At 42.0% G+C, this 19683-nt stretch overlaps 1 protein-coding gene and 1 pseudogene across 2 annotated transcripts in view; both read left to right on the top strand.

The window, feature by feature from the left end:
• Positions 1 to 1613: 1613 nt before the first annotated feature.
• LOC137203000 (large ribosomal subunit protein uL22-like) lies at positions 1614 to 2153 on the top strand (annotated as a pseudogene).
• A 3649-nt stretch (positions 2154 to 5802) lies between these two features.
• The window catches only part of ALDH1L2 (aldehyde dehydrogenase 1 family member L2), a 56023-nt gene continuing 42142 nt past the window's right edge, over positions 5803 to 19683 (top strand). For both annotated transcript variants that reach the window (XM_067697806.1, XM_067697807.1), the window contains exons 1-2: positions 5803 to 5959; positions 15037 to 15181. In XM_067697806.1, the coding sequence (XP_067553907.1) occupies positions 5912 to 5959; positions 15037 to 15181 (193 nt within the window). In that variant the 5' untranslated portion in view covers positions 5803 to 5911. The remainder of the gene's footprint in view (positions 5960 to 15036; positions 15182 to 19683) is intronic.

Below are 19683 nucleotides of genomic sequence, written 5' to 3'. Positions count from 1 at the left end.
CAAATATTGCCCAGGAAAAATTCTATTTTTAAAAATGAAACAAGGTTAAGGCAAATCAAGTTCAGCTACAGGGACACAAGTCTTTCATATGTGCTTGAAATACATGATGTCTTCTAATCTGTGGTCTTAAACTAATGTTTTACAAAATCCAAAAAGAAAAAGACAGAGGAAAGTAACAATAGAGGTTATATGAAATAAGAAAAATATTAAAAGTTTAAAATTAAGTGAAGAAACCCAAAATATTAACATCATAAAATTTGCTTATTACTTGTTAGAACTAGTTCTACACTAGAAAATAGGAAATATATACAGTTGTTTTCAGAAAATTACTTTATACTGCTCTGATGTGTCTTTTTCATTGGTGCATTGTTTAATCCAAAAATTATACACATTCAAATTTTAAGATTATACCCCTTCAAGAAACAGCACATCTCACTGCTACCTATCAAGCTGTCCCAATGACATAGTGTATGAAAGAAAACAAATAGCTGAGAAGTAATATATTAAGAAGAAACAATAAAAATGAGAAGATTCCCAATTCAGTTCTTTTACTCAGCCAGAGAGTTCACTAGCCACAGCAATGGTCTCTGTTTGGAAGTTCCCGTCGAGTAGGAGACATGGTCCCTAGACACCTATGTCTCATCTGAGGCTGCAGTAGAAGTTGCTTGAGGGGCAAGATAGAGGCAGGGGATTAAGAGGTACAAACTACTGTGTACAAAATAAATAAACTACAAGCATATATTGTACGACACAGGGAATGTAGCCAGTAGTTTATAATAACTATAAATGGAGTGTAACCTTTAAAAATTGTGAATCACTTTTTTGTACACCTGAAACATATAATATTGTATATCAACTATACCTTGATAATAATAATAATAAAAGAAATTGCTTGATCTTAATTTTTTCTTTATCCATGTTGTAATTCTCAGAATTTTTTAAAAGGCTTTTTTGCAACTATTTCCTCAAGAGCTCTGCCCCTGGACTTTCTTCTCAGATGAAGATAGCTCGCTTTCAACTTTGTATCTTCATTTTTCTCTAGACTAGGCACTTTTTCTCTCATTTCCTTCATCTCAGCAAAAATGTCGTGGGAATGTCTGCAGATCCAGGACTCCCTCATACACCTGACACTGGGAAAAGCAAAGAACATGCCATCTCTTCCAGTGACTTCCCCCATCATTATTTAGAAGTGTATTTCATAATTTCCAAAGAAGTGGCGATTACACTAATTTTCTTCTTGTTATTGATTTCTAGCTTCATTCCACTATAGCCAGAGTCAAACTCTATGACTTACATTCTTTTTAGGCTAGCATACGGTGAATTTTTGAAATGCTTTGTATGTATTGAAAAAGAATGTGAGGCATCTCTCTCGAATGGTGAATCCTCTGGTTATCGCTGCCATCCTGGCCTTGGCGGTGCTGATTTCGAGACCCTCCGGAGCAGAGTTCCATGCAGGGGGATGTGTCGGAGTCCCTGGCTTGGCGCCCCGTGCTCTCAGGCCTCTGCGGGCCGCAGAGGGGCTCGATGATTGGGAATGGGGCTGGCAGGGGTACAGGCAGCCTGTGGTCGGTGACGACTCTGGAGGTCCAGTGTCTAGCAGTGACCTCTAAAACATGGTTTGCTATTCACTTGACCCAGAAAACACCACAAACTCATGCAAGTCAAGAGATTCAAATCTTCGTGTTCACTCTCAGAACACTCGTGAAACTGCTCAGGCCAGTAAGTGTATGCATATCCGTAAAGCCACCAAGTATCTGCAAGATGTCACTTTAAAGAAACAATGTGTGCCATTCTGTCGTTACAATGGTGGAGCTGGTAGGTGTGCCCAGGCCAAACAGTGGAGCTGGACTCAGGTCGGTGGCCCAAAAAAAGTGCTGAATTTTTACTGCACATGCTCAAAAATGCAGAGTGATGCTGAACTTAAGGGCTTAGATGTAGAGCACATCCAGGTGAACAAAGCCCCCAGGATGCGGCGCAGGACTTAACAGAGCTCATGGTTGGATCAACCCATGCATGAGCTCTCCCTGCCACATTGAGATGATCCTTACTGAAAAAGAAGAGATTGTTCCTAAACCAGAAGAGGAGGTTGCCCAGAAGAAAAAGACATCCCAGAAGAAACAAAAACTTATGGCCTGGGAATAAATGCCGCAAAAAATAAATGCAAATAAAAGTTTAAAAAATAAATAAATAAATAAAAAGAATGCGTATTTGGTAGTTGGGTGCTTCTAGATGTTTTAATTAGGCCAAATGCATTAATCATCTCATTTAAATATTCTGTATCATTGCTAATATTTTGCCTGTTTCTATCAGTTATTAAGAGAAGTATGTTAAAAATCTTCAAGTATGAAGTAAGTCAAAGAGAAAGACAAATACCATATGATATCACTTATATGTGGAATCTAAAATATGACACAAATGAACTTTTATGAAACAGAAACAGGCTCACAGACATAGAGAACAGACTTGTGGTTGCCATGGGGTAGGGGGAGGTGGGAGAGGGACGGAGTGGGAGTTTGGGGTTAGCAGATGCAAACTATTATATAGAGAATGGATAAACAACAAGGTCCTACTGTATAGCACAGGAAACTATATTCAATATTCTGTGATAAACCATAATAGAAAAGAAAATTTTTAAAAAATATATATATATATATAAAACTGAATCACTTTGCTATACAGCAGAAATTAACATAACATTGTAAATCAACTATAGTTCAATAAAAAATTATTACAATGTTTAAAAAATCTTCAAGTATGGTTACAGGTTTGTCTATTTTTCCTTGAAGTTCTGTAATTTTTGCTTTATAAAATTTGAGGCTGTGTTATTAAGTGTATACAAACTTAGAATTTTTATCTTCCTGTCAGATTTTCTTTTGGTTAGTGTTTGAGTGTTTTTTTTAAAAATTGGAATCTTTATATTTTATGAGTGCTTTCGGAATCTTTATATTTTATGAGTCTCTCTCATCAGAGTTTTGTTTTTTAACCAACCTGATGATCTTTGTCTTTTCATTAAAACATTTAGTCCATTTTTGGGCTTCCCTGGTGGTGCAGTGGTTGAGAGTCCGCCTGCCGATGCAGGGAACACGGGTTCGTGCCCCGGTCCGGGAAGATCCCACATGCCGCGGAGCAGCTGGGCCCGTGAGCCATGGCCGCTGAGCCTGCGCGTCCGGAGCCTGTGCTCCGCAACGAGAGGGGCCACAACAGTGAGAGGCCCGCATACCGCAAAAAAACAAAACATTTAGTCCGTTTTCATTTACCGCAATTACTGGCTTAAATCTAACATCTTACTAATTTCCTTCTATTTTTCACGCATGTTCCTTTTTCCTCTCCTTTCTTGCCTTCTTTTGGATTGAGTTTTTTATCATTTTATTGTCTTAATAGTTTTACACTCTATTAACTTGGTAGTTATACATTGTATTACTATCCTTTTAGTGGTTGTACTAGAGATTATAATATGCATCCTTAACTTATTAAGTCTAACATAAATTAGTACTTTTATTATTTCCAAGACAATGCTGCAAGCTTAGAACCTTTAACTTAACCTTTTCTCCCTGAAAATCGTATGCTATTGTTGTCATGTGTTTTAATTATACATATTTTTGAACTCCATAGAACATTATTAGAAGCATTTTAGACAATATTAATTAAAACTTGTCCTTGTATTTACCCTCTCTAAAGCTCTTTATTCCTTCATTTCTGAGCTTCCATCTAGGATTATTATCTTTCTGCCTAAAGAATATTCCATTCCTCCCAGCACTCCCAACTGTCCAACACTTTTTAAAAATATTTATTTATTTGGCTGCGCCAGTATCTTCATTGCAGCGTGTGGGATCTTTACTTGCGGCATGTGAACACTTAGTTGCGGCATGTGGGATCTAGTTCCCTGACCAGGGATCGAACTCGGGTCCTCTGCATTGGGAGCACGGAGCCTTAGCCACTGGGCCACCAGGGAAGTCCCTATCCGACAATTTTTTATTGCTGTTTGTATATTTTCATGGAGATATATATATATATATATCTTGTGGATATATATATATATCTCTCTACAAGATTTTATTATTATTGTTCATATGGTCAATGTTTACTTAAATTCACTCACATATTTGCCTTTTTTGTTGGTCTTTATTCCTTCCTGCATTTCCGGGCTTCCAAGTAGGTAATTTTCCTCCTGCTTGAAGGATACTTTAATATTCCCTTTATTGTATGTCTGCTGATGACAAAGTCTCTCAAGTTTTTGTTTCTGAAGTTTACTTCATCTCCATTTTTGCTAGCAAGAGAAGTCTAGGTTGGCAGGCAATTTTTTGTTTGTCAAACTCTCTAGTTGTATCTGGTCTAACCTCCAATTATCAAGAGGACTACAGTTTTGGTTCTTAAAGATGAAAATCTTAGACATCATGCATATTTTCTTATATTTGGGTGAACATAAGCTCATTTTCTAAAGTTGGGAGTTGGAGTATATAACTATGGAATCTTCACTCAGGAAAAACCACAGTCCTTGCCCACCCTCCCTGGTTTAGAACAAATAAAATGAATATCAATATTTGGAAGTTTAAGAGATGCAAGAATTCACAAAAATGCAGTCAGAGAAATGGGGTGAGTTGTCAAGGGGCAATTCCTAAAGCAAAACCCTGGATGTTTGCTGCAATTCTCCAGGCTTTAAGAATGGTTCTTTTTCTAGAATGAATATGTATATATATGTAACTGAGTATAACTGAGTCACTTTGCTGTACAGAAGAAATTAACACAACATTGTAAATCAACTATACTTCAATTAAAAAAAATTTTTTAAAGAGTGGTTCTTTTTCTTTCCTTCTTACCTTCTCAACAAGTATTTTCTAAGCTCTGCTTAGTGCTAAGTACTGTAAATCTTGATAAATAAGGCATGGAGTCAGCCTGCAAAGAGCTTCCAGTAGAGAAGATGACTGCTACATAAATAGTAGTAACAGACTGAGGCTTCATAAGAGCTGCATAGACAAAAATCCTTCCTAGTTCGGAGGAGTGAAAGGTTACTTTGAGGAAGTAAGGAGCTTAGGGAGGAAAGAATCAGGAAAAATACCTGTAGGAGGCAGCATTTGAGCTATACCTTTAAGAAGAGAAGGAATTTGGTCATGCCTAGATGGTGACAAGTGACAGGTGGCAAGCTTTCCTGGGAAACGTTGTCCAGGAAGGAATAGGCAAGTACTATGGTCACACTGAATTACACGTGCAAAAGAGCAGCGAGAAATAAGAGTAAGTGCCAAACTACAGACGGTCTTGAATGCCAGGCTAAGGAGTTCTGTTTGAGACAAGTGCTCAGCTAAAGCATGTCTTGAGCGTTTCTTCAGAGAGGTGAGGGAAAAGGCTGTCGGGTGTCTATCATCTATCAACCCATCTATTTATCTATCATCTGTCGGGACCAACTCTGTGCCAAGCCCTTTGCCAGGTGCTTTATACACAATCTCTCATTAAATCTTCTTGTCAGACTACGAGATAGGAATCAGGATCCTTACGTCGCGAAGGTGCCCTCACCCGTTTATCTTTCGCGGCTCCACGCACTTGCCTGTTGTCTTCTCAGGACTGTGTTAAGGACATGACCTGGGGTGTCAGACTGACTTTTAAGGCAGATCCTTATGTACTTCAGAGTGTGTGAGTAACTGGGAGAAGATCCCACAGATAGTGAGACTGCACCGAGGCAGCCGCCAGAAGCGGTCGCTCGGGCTGGGCACCAGCGCTGCTCCGGGAGGCTGGAGCACGCCCCGCCCAGTCGTTCGGGATTGGCCGCGGGGGCCCTGACAGATGAGGGGGCGGGGCCGCGAGCTGCGTCCCGGGACTCGCCGGGGACTCCGAGGCTGCAGGCCGCGCCTAGGCTGAGCCGCCCCCGCGTGCCTCCCGCTTGCCTCCCGCGCCGCCCGCACGAGCGCTTCTTTCCAGCATGTTGTGGCAGGGCAACCAGGCACTCCGGCGCTTCTCCACCGGCCAGGTGAGTCCGGCCCCGGCAAGCGTCCCGGCTCTCACCCGGGGGCTGCTTTCCAGATCCGGAGAGGGCGGGCCGGGCAGCGGGGCTGAGGGAGGGCAGTGTTTACTTTGAGCAAAGTGTTTACTTTGCTAAAGGTCAGGACGACGTTTTTAAAACCGGGAGAGTGAAGAGAAGGGTCCGGGGAGGGTCCTGAATGGGGCTTGTCGAACGAGCCATTGTCTTCTACCGGGACGGGGCTGAGGATGTCTGGCTGGGATTGACAGGGTGGAAACAGTCGCTCGGCAAGAGGGACAGAGTCGGTTCCCTTTCCGTTTTCATTTCAACTGTGAGATCCCTGCCTGGTTACGAGATGGAGCCGAGGTACAGGACCGAGACCACCTCCTGGAGGAGAGTGGTATCAAGTCAACCGGGTCCTCCTCCGAGGCCTGAGAGGTGTGAGCGCTCCCGACTGGCATGCAGGGCCCATTCAGATAATGGCACTCCGAGCCGGTGACCGCAAGCTCATTATTCCTGAGCTGCAGGCGGCAAGATTTCTAGGATCACCGGGCGCTGCAGAAGCAGCCACCCTGGAACATTAGTAAACTATGGTGCAAAAAACCTAGCCCTGGCCCAGCCCCGCGCCTTGGAATTGCATCAGCCTCTCCAGAAACGGAATGAGGGAGGACACGTTGCATGGGGCGCTGCCTTCAGCACTTCAGGGGCCTGAGGAGAGATGCCTCCCTGCATCTAGGCAGACTCCAAGCTGTTTAGGGAAGAAAAAGTCCACCCCATGTACATCATCTCTTTTATAGGAAGTGCATGTTTGCTGGGTTATGAAAGAATTTGCTTTTTGATTCCTCTTCTCTGCCAAAGTCATATGCGCATGTGTACATATCCAGATGTAAAAAACTTGGAGCAGAGAGAAGTCTTGAGTAGCATCAAGAACTGGCCCAAAGTTGCATAAATGGAGAAGCTTTTGTCCCCCAGACAGCCACAAGTAATGAGAATTCACTTTATCCCATGCAGTCAGTTCTAGTTATTTTGGGAGTATTCACCTTTTTTTAAATAAGCAAAAAGAAACTTGCTCTGGCAGGTATTTTGCTTGCTCTCCTATGCAGAGCTCTGGACTCCTCCTTAGCTTTCTCCTGCCACGTGGCACACGGGAATCTGGGTTGGATGGCACAGAGAACAAGGGGCTCGTGCATATCTGTTTTATTGGCCTCCTCTGTCAACACCTTTCATTTAATTGTCTTTTTTTGGAGAGCAGAAGGGATTCCTGAAGGATGAAAAAAATGCCAATAATGGGGTTATATAAGATTTCAGTAATAAAAGATGAACATCCCAGGTGGCAAGTGGCATAAACAAAAACACTCTTGTGGGGAAGTGCCAGGTATGGTCAGGGGTCAGGGGCCTGAGTCTATCTCCAGGAATACATGTGGGAGAGCAGTGCCACATGGCTGGGAAGGAGGCAGGTTCTTCAATGGCCAAAGGAAGACATGGAATAATAAGTGAAGAATTTGGGATGTTTTACTCCATAGAAAATGGAGATTCATCCTTTGGACCGTGTTCTATAAGAATTGTTCAAAATCAGACATGGCTGGTGGGAGCGTAAAATGGTACAGCTGCTTTGGAAAACCGACTTTTTTTTTTAATAAAATTAAACATAAACCCATCAAATGACCCAGCAGTTGCCCTCATAGGTATTTACCCAAGAGAAATTAAAACTTATGTTCACACAAATACCTATTTATGGATGTTTACAAAGGGATTATTCATAATCACCAATTTAAATGTCTTTCAGCTGGTGGCAGGATAAGCAAACTGTGGTATATCCATCCATATAGTGGAATCTTACTCAGAAAAAAAAAAGGAATGGACTACTGATATACACAACAACATGGATGAAACTCAAATATATATGCTAAGTGTAGAAGACAGACTCAAAGGGCTGCATATGTATATGAGTCCATTTGTCTGACACTTTGGAAAGAGTAAACCTAAAGTGATGGAAAAATAAGGCCAGGCTGGAGATAGGGGGAGGGATTGACAGCAAAGGGATGGGAGGGGATTTGGGGGGGTGATGGAACTGTTCTTTATCTTGATTGTAACTGGTTACATGACTGTGTGTTTGTCCAAACTGAAAGAATTTTGCATTAAAAATGGTGTGTTCATTGTATGTAAATTGTACCTTCGTATGAAAAAAATTTTTTTAAATCACACAGCGCTTTTGAGTTTGGTATTAAAGCAGAATGAAAGAGGAATGAAAAAAAAATCTCTCAGAACTTAACAAAATCCAAGGAGGAAATTAGTTCATAACACTTCCTGATATAATTAATTTTTCCATTCTCTGTCTTAAAGAAATGGACTTAGAAATATTTAATGATCTCAGCTTAATGATATGACTGGATTTTATTAACTAGTGCAACTATATACAGCAATAAGGCCCTTTGTCAATTAGTTATTATTGTCCACTTCCAGTATCTTGCCTGGCTCATTACTTCTTAATTTCTCCCGATGGTGGGAGCTATTTAGCCTTAATATTTATTTGGCACTCTGTTCTTTAGCTGTTATTTCCTCTGCCAGTGTCTGGGACAAGCCTGGCCGTTGCTCTGGATTCATAGCTTGGTTCCAGGACTTAAGGTTACTTTATGATCCGATTCAAGAGGCTGGACCCTTCCCTGCTTCTTGAAACCAAGTACTGGCTTTATACCCTAGTTCTAGCAACCAGGTCCTTAACTTGTTTCCTTATTGCCTGACCCTCGGCATTGGCATCTAATTTGATTTAGGACCTTCAGATTCAACTTCAAACCATATTACATTGTGTATTATGTGCTGAGCACTTCTTCTAAATCCTGAAGAAATAATAATAATAATAATAGGTATCATTGATATGACTTTGTATGCACCAGGCACTGTTATAAATGCTTTACATATACTCATTTAGTCTTCATAACATCTCAGTGAAGTGGGTACTATTATAATGCCCATTCTACACATCAGGAAACTGAGACCCAGAGAAGTGACATAACTTTTTTAGAGTCTTACAGCCAAAAAGGATAAAACAATAAACAAGAGATAAATAGTCCCTGCTTTCAAGGAGTCCACAGATTAGTGGGACAAATGATTAAACTTGCCTTTAGGTAAAGGATAATAACGGAAGGGAAATACAAGTGGACAATAAAATATGAAAAGGCACTCCACCAAACTAGGGCAGGGACTACTCTTGCCTTCAGCTTAGGGATCCCAAACAACCCCCCCCACCCCCCCCCCAGGCCAAACAGATAAGACAAAAGTAGCATTTGGGCTGGAAGGAGTGAAAGGCCACGTTCAGAGTTAAAGGGAGCAGCCCCTGCTCAGCTGCAGCCGACCGTTCCCACATGCGAATGTCAACCGTGGTTGACAAAGCTCCTGATTTTTAAAGAGGAGTCAGAAATTCAGCCTGCTAATGTGAAACCTCCTAAAAATCGTATCACAGTTCTTCTGCAGATGCTCTGTGGGCCCAATAAAATCCCCTTTGCCAGGCCACTGATTGCAACCCCACCATGCACTGTGCCCAGAGCTTGGCAAATGCTCAAAACGTGCTTGGTGAACAGATCTTGCGCACCATCAGGCACGATTTGGGGAACCATGTGCCAAATGGTCCATTAAGAGTTAGGCATCTCAGTGTCTCAGAAAAATTTATTTTGTTTTATTCTTTTGTGGGAAGGTCCTTTCTCCTTTCCAGTTCTCATTGGGAAAACTGCCAGTTCTCACAATTGCTCATGTGGACAGCTTTGACCTTATTTTACATCCTGCTCTGTTGGTTCTATTAAGGTAACATCTGCTTCACAAAAGGGCTTCGGATCAGCACAGACTCTTAGCACTGTGCCTTTAAGTTCTCCAGAGAAGACTGTGTGTATTTTTCTTTAAACCCTTGGAACATAATCAGAGTCCATATTAACTTGCTTCCTGAAGAATTTCACCAGGATGTGGATAGCCTGGGAATGCAACAGTTGATAGCTTAAGAAACAAAAGCTCTATTCCCTGCAAAGGCCTCTTCTAATGCAGAATGTTATCTCTAGAGGACCCCAAGATAACAGCACTTATCACCCGGATTTAGAAATGCTGTGGGTCATTTTATGCCCCCTTCTTCTTTCTCACCAATATAACAAGGCACTGATAGTGCCTTAAAGTATGTTCTCTGGTCATCAGCCTAACCCTTTAATGAATGGTGCTGTCTCCCATGTCAGGACCACCATGATATTCCCTTAGAAAGTCTGATGGAACTATTTCCCGTAACTGACCTGTCAAACTATCGCCAAATTTTCCTTTTAAAAAAGAAGGGGTGGGGGAACCATCAACATAGGAAAGCCATAGAAGCACATCTGCTGAAGCGAAACAGATCTGAGTTTGAATCCTTCCTCTGCCCCTTCTTAGCCCTGTCCGTGGACAGGTTACTTAACTTCCCCGAGCCCTATGTTTTCTCATTTGTAAAATGGATCACAGTAAGGCTTAAAGACATATGATAAGGATTTGATACATTTTTTTTAATCAGTGAAAAAGGCTCAATACAGTGCCTGCCTTATGGCACACTCCCAGTAGGAAAGATCCATTATCATCATTTTTATTTACCTGGGCATTACTTGTGGTATAATAATGATACTAGTTGACATTTATTGAGCCTTTGTTATTGCCACACACTGCACTAATGCATTACGCTTTACGCTTTATCCCACTAAATCCTCCTAACAACCTTATGAGATAGGTACTATTATTATTCAGATTTTAATTGATGAGGCTGAGCTCAAAGTAGCACAGCTGGTGTTACAGAAAAACAATGGCACTGGGGTAATAACTAGATTAGAATCTCAGAGCTGCCACTGAGTAGTGATTTGACTCCAGGCTGTATCTTTTTTTTTTTTAATACCATGCATTTTCTTTCTTTCTTTTTTTTTTATAAATTTATTTATTTTATTTATATTTATTTTTGGCTGCGTTGGGTCTTTGCTGCTGCCCACGGGCTTCTCATTGCGGTGGCTTCTCTTGTTGCGGAGCACGGGCTCTAGGTGCGCGGGCTTCAGTAGTTGTGGTGTGCTGGCTCAGTAGTTGTGGCACACGGGCTCAGTTGCTCTGCGACACGTGGGATCTTCCCAGACCAGGGCTTGAACCCGCGTCCCCTGCATTGGCAGGCGGATTCTTAACCACTGCATCACCAGGGAAGCCCTTTCGTTCTTTTTTTTTATTCACTTATTTTATTTTATTTTTGACTGCATTGGGTCCTCTCAGGGGTCACTCCTTGCCACGGCACGCGGGCCCCTCACTGCGGCGGCCCCTCCCGCTGCAGAGCATGGGCTCCAGGCGCACGGGCTTCAGCAGTTGTGGCGTGTGGGCTCAGTAGTTGTGGTGCATGGGCTTAGTTGCTCCGCAGCATGTGGGATCCTCCCGGACCAGGGATGGAACCCGTGTCCCCTGCACTGGCAGGCGGACTCCCAACCACTGCGCCACCAGGGAAGCCCCAGGCTGTATCTTAACCTCTCTTTGTTTTAGTTTCTTCATCTGTAAAGCCATCTGTAAAATGGCTTATTAATGTCTGCCTCTTGGGAGTCATTGGGCAATCAAAATGAGGTAACACATATTAAATACCTGACACATACCAGGGTCTCATTAAACTGTTTGCTACTACTTCCACCACTTTTTCCTTGACCCAAACTCCCCAGGGCAAAATCTTTTTTGTAGGGGGCGGACATACACCCTGTATAGCAGAGATTCGCAGACTTTAGTGTGCCTGTCAATCAATGGAGAGCTTGTTCAAATGCAGCTTCCTGGGCTAATAAACTGCAGAGGCAGGATCCAAACTTCCTCATATGCTTTTGAGTTAGTGCCTGCTTCCTGACGGTCTGACTCAGTAGATCAGGGATGGGGCCCAGTAAACCACATTTTTAACATTTCCTCCCAGCTGATTCTGCCAACACGGGCAGTCAGCCCTCAGATCATACTTGGAGAAATAAGACTAAGGTGAAATATCCCAGTCCAGTTCTTTGGAATTATACTAACTCATTATAAATACTTAAAATCTTAAACTCTGAAATTTTTCTCACTGCTAGAAACTCACCTTTATAGTTTCAGTTTTACCACTAAGCTCAGAAAGTGTTTCAGTGAATGTAGAATTTCCGGAGATACTGACATGGTTTCTTTAAACACTGTCTTTCTGGGGCAGTGTTGACTCTGGAATTGAACTTCCAATAACCAGATGACAGCTGAGAGCACATTACAATTGAGTCAGCTCATCCTCTTGGCTCTTGTATGTTTTAAGACTAATAATTTTAGAAGTCTTAAAATATTTGGTGTTGGTAATGGTATGAGGTAAAGCCAAATTTTGTAAGATAGCCAACACGTCAGGTCAGTTCTATTTCAAGCAACAGCATTAATTATAGGATTTTAAGATAGAATACTTAGAGAACATTTTGATATTTTTGATGAGAGGAAATGAAATAGTCATGCGTTATCTGCAGGCAAATTGTGCTGTTCTTACAGAGTTAATCTGTTTGTTTGCAAGAATCTATTAGATGTTGAAGCTCTAGGCTCTTTTGGGATAGAAACTTTGGCTGGGCATGGAAAAGAATTTTTATACCAAAACCTTAATTGTTTAATTATCAGCTCACAGGGAAGATGTGAACCCATATGCTTTTTTTTTTTTTTTTTTTTTTGGGCTACGTTGGGTCTTTGTTGCTGCACGCGGGCTTTTTCTAGTTGTGGCGAGCGGGGGCTACTCTTCATTGCGGTGCGCGGGCTTCTCATTACGGTGGCTTCTCTTGTTGCGGAGCACGGGCTCTAGGTGAGTGGGCTTCAATAGTTGTGGCTCGTGGGCTTCAGTAGTTGTGGCTCGTGGGCTCTAGAGTGCAGGCTCAGTAGTTGTGGTGCACGGGCTTTGTTGCTCCACGGCATGTGGGATCTTCCCAGACCAGGGCTTGAACCCATGTCCCCTGCATTAGCAGGCAGATTCTTAACCACTGCGCCACCAGGGAAGTCCCTGAACCTGTAGGCTTTTAAGTTTATGCCTAAAAAGGGATGCCATCTATGCCCTTAAGAAAGTGGGAAATAAGGGAAAATTGTTTTCCTCATAGTCAGATTTTAACAGTGAGGCTTTACTAAGTTAGAATGACTTTCTGGAACATTAATGAATTCCATTTAGATTGAAGGAAAAATATTCTAAATCCAAATCCTGTGGAGACGTATTCTAACGTGGAGGAATGAAAGATGGAAAGAACTCTGGGGAGCTGGGGTTGGTTCTTTGCCAAGACGGGAAGCTCATAGGAGGTGGTGACCCTCTGATTACCTCTCCATGCACAATCCTGCAGCTAGCCTGCTTCACCTGGTGGCTCTTCATCACCATCTTAACAATCATCATGTCAACATGTTACCTTAAGCTTTGTGAAAAGGTTCCATCTTGGGAGAATTTACAGAAGGCATAATTGCTTAAAGACAGTCCTTAAAAACTTTAACTCCTTTAGTGCCGCTCTTATCTATGTGGTGTTTATATTTATTGACAATCACTGCATTTTTGTGCATCAGTGTTAAAGTTCTAAAAAAGGAGATGGAAGAGATGGGCAGTAGTGGCTCATTTTATTTTTAAGTACCTTCGTGGGTTTTGGGGTCAGATGGCCCTGGATTCAAATCCTACCTCTCCCTTGTTTTGCTAGTATGACCTTGGAGATATACTTGATATTTCTAAGTCTTGGTTTCTTCATTCATAAAATGGTACAAAATGGGGGATAAGAAAACAGGATAGTTGTGAGGATTAAAATAAATGAAATTATGTGCAGCCCTCAATTCCTTATCTGAAATCTATGGGGCCAAATGTGGGGTTCAGAATCATTCACATTTGAGAAGATCAATACGGTATATAGGACCTTACGCACAATTTACAGCAGGGTCTGGGATAGTATCTGTAATGAAGCACATTGACTTTTTTTTTTTTTTTTTTTTTTTCTGTGTTACGTGGGGCTGTCACTGTTCTGGCCTCTCCCGTTGTGGATCACAGGCTCCGGACGTGCAGGCTCAGCGGTCATGGCTCACGGGCCCAGCCGCTCCGCGGCATGTGGGATCTTCCCGGACTGGGGCATGAACCCGTGTCCCCTGCATCAGCAGATGGACTCTCAACCACTGCGCCACCAGGGAAGCCCCACATTGACTTTTCTGCAGCAAATTACAATATACTATAAGTAAAGACTGTAAGTGACATTATCAGTGCAGGTCAAGTTTGAAGCCAAATGACTGCATTAACTTATAAGAAACCTACAAGGGCTATAAAGAACATTTCATTAGTTCAGTCCATGTCTTAAGACCAAATGAGTTTATGCCACTTACCAAGGACTGTAGAATTCTGGACCGTGTGAAAAAACGTAGAATTGTCTAGTATATAGGAAAGCCTTTAAAACATTATTAAAGCTTTTACTTAAACAGTGCTTTGTGTCAGACACTGCAGTAAACCTAATGCATATTGTCATCTACCTCAATCAGAATTGTGTGAGTTGGTGTTATTCCAGTTTTACAGATGAGGAGAATAAAAGGCAAATGGAAGTTAGTTACTTGCTAAAGGTCACACAACTAACAAGGGGTGGGTGACCCTAGGTTTGACCTCAGATAGTCTAGGATCTGCTTTTGACCCCTATGTTATACTAGATGTTAGCTCTTGGCATCTTTTGGAGGTGGGCATAAAAAAATTGCAGGACATAAAAGCATTGTCCATATTGAAGTAGATCTTGCTCAGAATTACACCCCTTTTAACTATGAAACTTATGCTTGTTTGTTAACATCTGGCCTCATTTCATCAAGGAGTTGAAATGCCTTGTAAAAATATATGCAATCCCAATGATTATAATGAATAATCAAGGGAGTTGGAGCAAAGGGAAAATGAGGAATACTTAGGTGTGAAATTATTTTCACTACTACCTATATAGCATGTAGTCTGAGTTCAGTGTATGTCAATAACTATTCTACTGTGTAGATCTTTGAGCCTTTTGTAATGCCCAAGTCATCTTGTATGATTGAAAAAAAGAGTGTTTATTATCCATATGTCTTCTATCCATACTAATACCTGTCACTGTTGAATTGCTTCGCAGGTTTATTTCAAAAACAAGCTGAAGGTGGCACTTATTGGTCAGAGCCTCTTTGGACAAGAAGTCTACAGCCACCTCTGCAAAGAGGGCCACCGAGTTGTGGGAGTGTTCACAGTTCCAGATAAGGATGGAAAAGCTGACCCACTGGGTGAGTGTATCTTGGAACACCTGGATCAAGGACTGCACTGGCCTCCACTCTGCCTGTTGAAAGCCTTCTTAGGCCAAGTCTATTTGTGTGGCAGATACAGACTCAGAAACTCTCCCTTCTCTGTGGGCCTCAAGACAAAGATGCCGGCCCCTATTTTACTAAGTTTCTCCACTTACCTCCATGGTAATCACCAGGTCCCTCAGAGGAATTTCCAAGCATGTGTTTTTCCTGAATTACACTTGTGACTTTCCAAAGGTGCTATGGGACATCTAGAGTAATGTCTGTTGCAGAGGTGCCGATAGGAATGCAGGGAAGCCCACACCCAACAATAGCAATTGATGTGGGGTCATAAAGAATACATTTATCTCAGAACAAATTATAGCTATGACTGCTTGGTTATTAAGGTAGGTAAAGAAAATAGCCATCCTCAGAGCAAACCTACAGCGTGATTCTGATTTGCATGCTATAGTTATGTTGAGAAAGAGTGCAAGAAACAGTCTACAGGTAGGGAATAAGAACTAGCATCTAGAAATCGTGACTTATGACTTGAATCTTTATAAATCACTGGTATGATGCAATACATTGGTTGGAAAACAGTATCTGTGATAACCCTAAAATTTTACTTTTCTTTCTTGGAGGAATCAGCTCTGGGGTTTATTCTAGTTCTTGTTACTGGGGTAGTTGGATGAAGGCAGTCAAAAGGTACAAACTTCCCATTATAAGATAAATAAGGACTAGGGATGTGGTGCATAGCATGATAAATATAATTCACACCGCTGTACGTTATATGTGAAAGTTGTTAAGAAAGTAACTTCCTAGAGTTCTCAGCACAGGGAAAAATTTGTTTCTTTTCCTTTAATTTTATATCTATCTGAGAGGATGGATGTTCACTAAACTTATTGTGATAATCATTTCATGATGTATGTAAGTCAAATCATTATGCTGTACACCTTAAACGTACACAGTGTTGTATATCAATTATATCTCAGTAAAACTGGAAGAAAAAAAAAGAGTCAAGCTAAAACAGAGTTGGGCCAAGAGCACATATGCACATGGATTTAACCACTTGATGTAGAAATTATCCATGTTTCAGAAAAAAATTATCTCAACCTGGGAAATTCTGAGGGAATCTGCCTCGTGAATTCATACCTGGCTCCAAGGGCAGAAGGGGACAGATTCCCGTCACTGGGACTACCTGTCTCATCATTATCTATTCCCACCAGCTTTGTGTGTGGGATGTTTGGAAGGACTTACAGTTGAGGTATCAGATTGGCTGTTGAATCAGGAGGACCTCAAATAGTATTAGCTTAAATAAGAGAGAAGTCCCTTTCTCAAGTTTGGATTGACCATCACAGCTGTTGTGGCAGCCAGATATTTATCACAGTGAAGGCTCCTTCAGTTTGTTGTCTTGCCATTATTAACACTGGGCTTCCATCTCATGGTCCAAGGTAGTGGCTTCAGCCCCCACTATCAACTCTGCATTCCAGCAAGCAGAAAGGGCAAGATGGGAAGCAGAGAGCAAGCCTTTATTAAGGGCATAATCCAGAAGTTTTACATATTACTCCCACTTGTATCCTGTTGGCTAGAACTTAGTCATAGGCCAAATCTATTTGCAGAACAGGCTGAGAAATACAGATTTTATTTGGGGTGGCCATGTGTTCAGCTAAAGTAGAGGAATCCTTGGTAAAGGAGGAAAGGGGCAACTAAGAGTCTCTACCATGTACAGTGAACTTCAGAAGAGTTGCAAGCATATGACTCTTACACCTCCTTTCAAACTGTTTCCTGGGAAATGAACTTTTCCCTGGTGCCTGGTCCCAGCATATGGTTAACAGTGTATGTTCTAGAATCATGAAACTAGTTCTGACTCTGCCACTTGATAGCTGTGTGACCCTGGACAAGTCACTTAAACTCATTAAGCTTAGTTCAGTGATACCCATCTCACATGGATTAAATGAGATAATGTATGTAAACGGCTCAGCACGGCACCTGATTCATAAAAAGGATCAATAATGACAGCGGCGATTTTTGTTGTCAGTATAGTCAACTAGAGCAACAAAAAATAGTCCTGGGGCAGCCAAAAATCAATATGGGGGAGCAACACCTGAATGGCTCAAGCTTGTCTCAGTGGAGTGGATTTTTCAAATGAAGACTTCTAAGTCTCTTCCACCCCATTTTTCTTTCCCAGTCTAACCTTTCACAATTTTCTCCCAATTTCACCACTTTTTTTTTTTTTTTTTTGCGGTACACGGGCCTCTCACTGTTGTGGCCTCTCCCGTTGCGGAGCACAGGCTCCGGACGCGCTGGCTCAGCAGCCATGGCTCACGGGCCCAGCCGCTCCGCGGCATGTGGGATCTTCCCGGACCGGGGCACGATCCCGTGTCCCCTGCATCGGCAGGCGGACTCTCAACCACTGTGCCACCAGGGAAGCCCTCACCACATTTTCTTCACCACCATTTACCCATTTTCCTATCATCTGACATTTTGTTTTGTTCACAGGTTTTTGAACATTTTAGGAACATTTACATTTTGTAAACATTATTATACTGGTCTCTCAGATTCTCCCAATTGGATTGACTAAAGCATCACCTTGAAGGCCAGGGCCATTTTAGGACTTGTTAGGCTTTGGCCTTTAGGCTTCATGGAGGCATCATCCCCTGCAGAGTCTATGAATGTTGATGATTAGATGGGGAGAAAGGAAAGGAAGCCCGAACATGCAGGTACAATGCCTTAGTTAAGACTTCTGGATATTGCCGAAAAGGTAGTTTCTTTGTGTTATTGATGGAGAATAAATATATATACTTAATATATGTAAGGTATATAGTTAATAAAAGTGTTATTTTATTATGGAAAAAATGGGCTTGTGCTGTCTGTACTTTGGAGGGCCATTCCATTTCACACAGAGGTAGGAAGGAGTCATTCCTTTCAGAAGGGACAACATTTCCTGAGCAAAGAGTCTGGGATCTGCTTCAGTACGGAAAACCCTTACGGGGAGCATGGATTCTCCACTCTTGGCCTCTCTCCTCCACTAACTTATTTTATGGGCGAATTTAGGAGAAGGAACTAGACAGACGCAGCTCAACTCAGCTACTTTTGAAACCACACTCCTCCTCAGGTGGGACTCAAACCCAGCCACACCTCGGACTAGGGCTTGAATCACAATCCCTGACCTAGGAGGGGACTTGAACCCACTGTCTTTTCTTTTCATTGAAACCGCTTACCTAGTGTCAGGACTTACTGAAGCTCAGGTTCTTTTGTCTCAGCACAGAAAGAGTTCAGGGTGAGGCAAAGTGGCAGGCAAAGACTGAGTTTATTAGCATAGGAGGCTTGAGGGGTACAAGCAGGCCGGCAAGGGAGTGCGGCCCCAAGAACAAAGAGGGCTACTTTTTTTTTTTTTAATGTTTATTTATTTATTTGGCAGCACTGCTTGCGGCGCAGGGGATCTTTGTTGCTGAGTACGGGACCTTCGTTGCGGCATGCGGGATCTTTAGTCGTGGCATGCATGCAGGATCTAGTTCCCCTACCAGGGATCGAACCTGGGCCCCCTGCATTGGGAGCACGAGTCTTAACCACTGGACCACCAGGGAAGTCCCCAGAGGGCTACATTTTTATAGTCAAAGAAAAAATGGGAGGGAAGAAGACCACCTTCTTCCTCATTTTGTGTATATGTCAAGGCTTACATCATTAGTTCCTCCTTTGACCCTACATGGTCTAACCGGACTGTCATGGCGCTATTTAAATCATATGCATATTAGCAAAAGGGTGGTAACATATACTAAAATATGGTAATTTGTCTCAGGTTTTGGTATAATGTCCCCTTCCACCTAGTTTCTTTCCCCTTTCACCTGTTTACCTGTCTTGGCTACATGCAAGAATGCGGTTTTTCTCAGGGTCTGTTATCTTATAGACCTCCCAAGGCCGAATGCAGGCTTATATCTGTTTTTCTGTGGTATTGGCCTAAGTCAGTCTGTTTAGTTTCAAAATGTTCTGATTGTTGCTTAGCTGCCCGATGGTCTGGGCATTTTCTTGTTGGTGTCTAGCTTATGGTGATCTCCTGAAGTCTCTCTCTATCTATCTTCCCCTAGTGGGATTTCTATCTGTGTAACTATCTTATTCTATCCCTATCACTTTCTCCATTTATCTTTTGGGATCTGCCTGTTTGGCGGGGAGAGTGTGTTCCAGTCTACAGTTTTCCCTGTGATAAAAGGGACTTCCCCCCCAGGAAACAGGTGTGGGAAGGGAATCAAGGTTTTCCATCTGTACCAGAGGCTACGTCTAATTGGGGTGGTGATGTTTTGGCACTTGACTCCAAATCTTAAGAAACAAACAAACAAATGTCCTTTAAATGGCTGTATCAGTAATAAAGGTACAATTTTTGATCTATAAAAGAAGCAGCTTCAGTTAAAATCTCAAAACGTTGTCTAGCCACAAACTTCTGAGTTGAATCATATTATGCCTTAACTATATAGATAAAAATCACATTAGAAAAATAGGTGCATCTTGAT

The sequence above is a fragment of the Pseudorca crassidens genome, chromosome 11, assembly GCF_039906515.1.
Source record: "Pseudorca crassidens isolate mPseCra1 chromosome 11, mPseCra1.hap1, whole genome shotgun sequence".
NCBI classification, from domain to species: domain Eukaryota; kingdom Metazoa; phylum Chordata; class Mammalia; order Artiodactyla; family Delphinidae; genus Pseudorca; species Pseudorca crassidens.
This window is presented reverse-complemented; position numbering and strand designations above follow the sequence as displayed.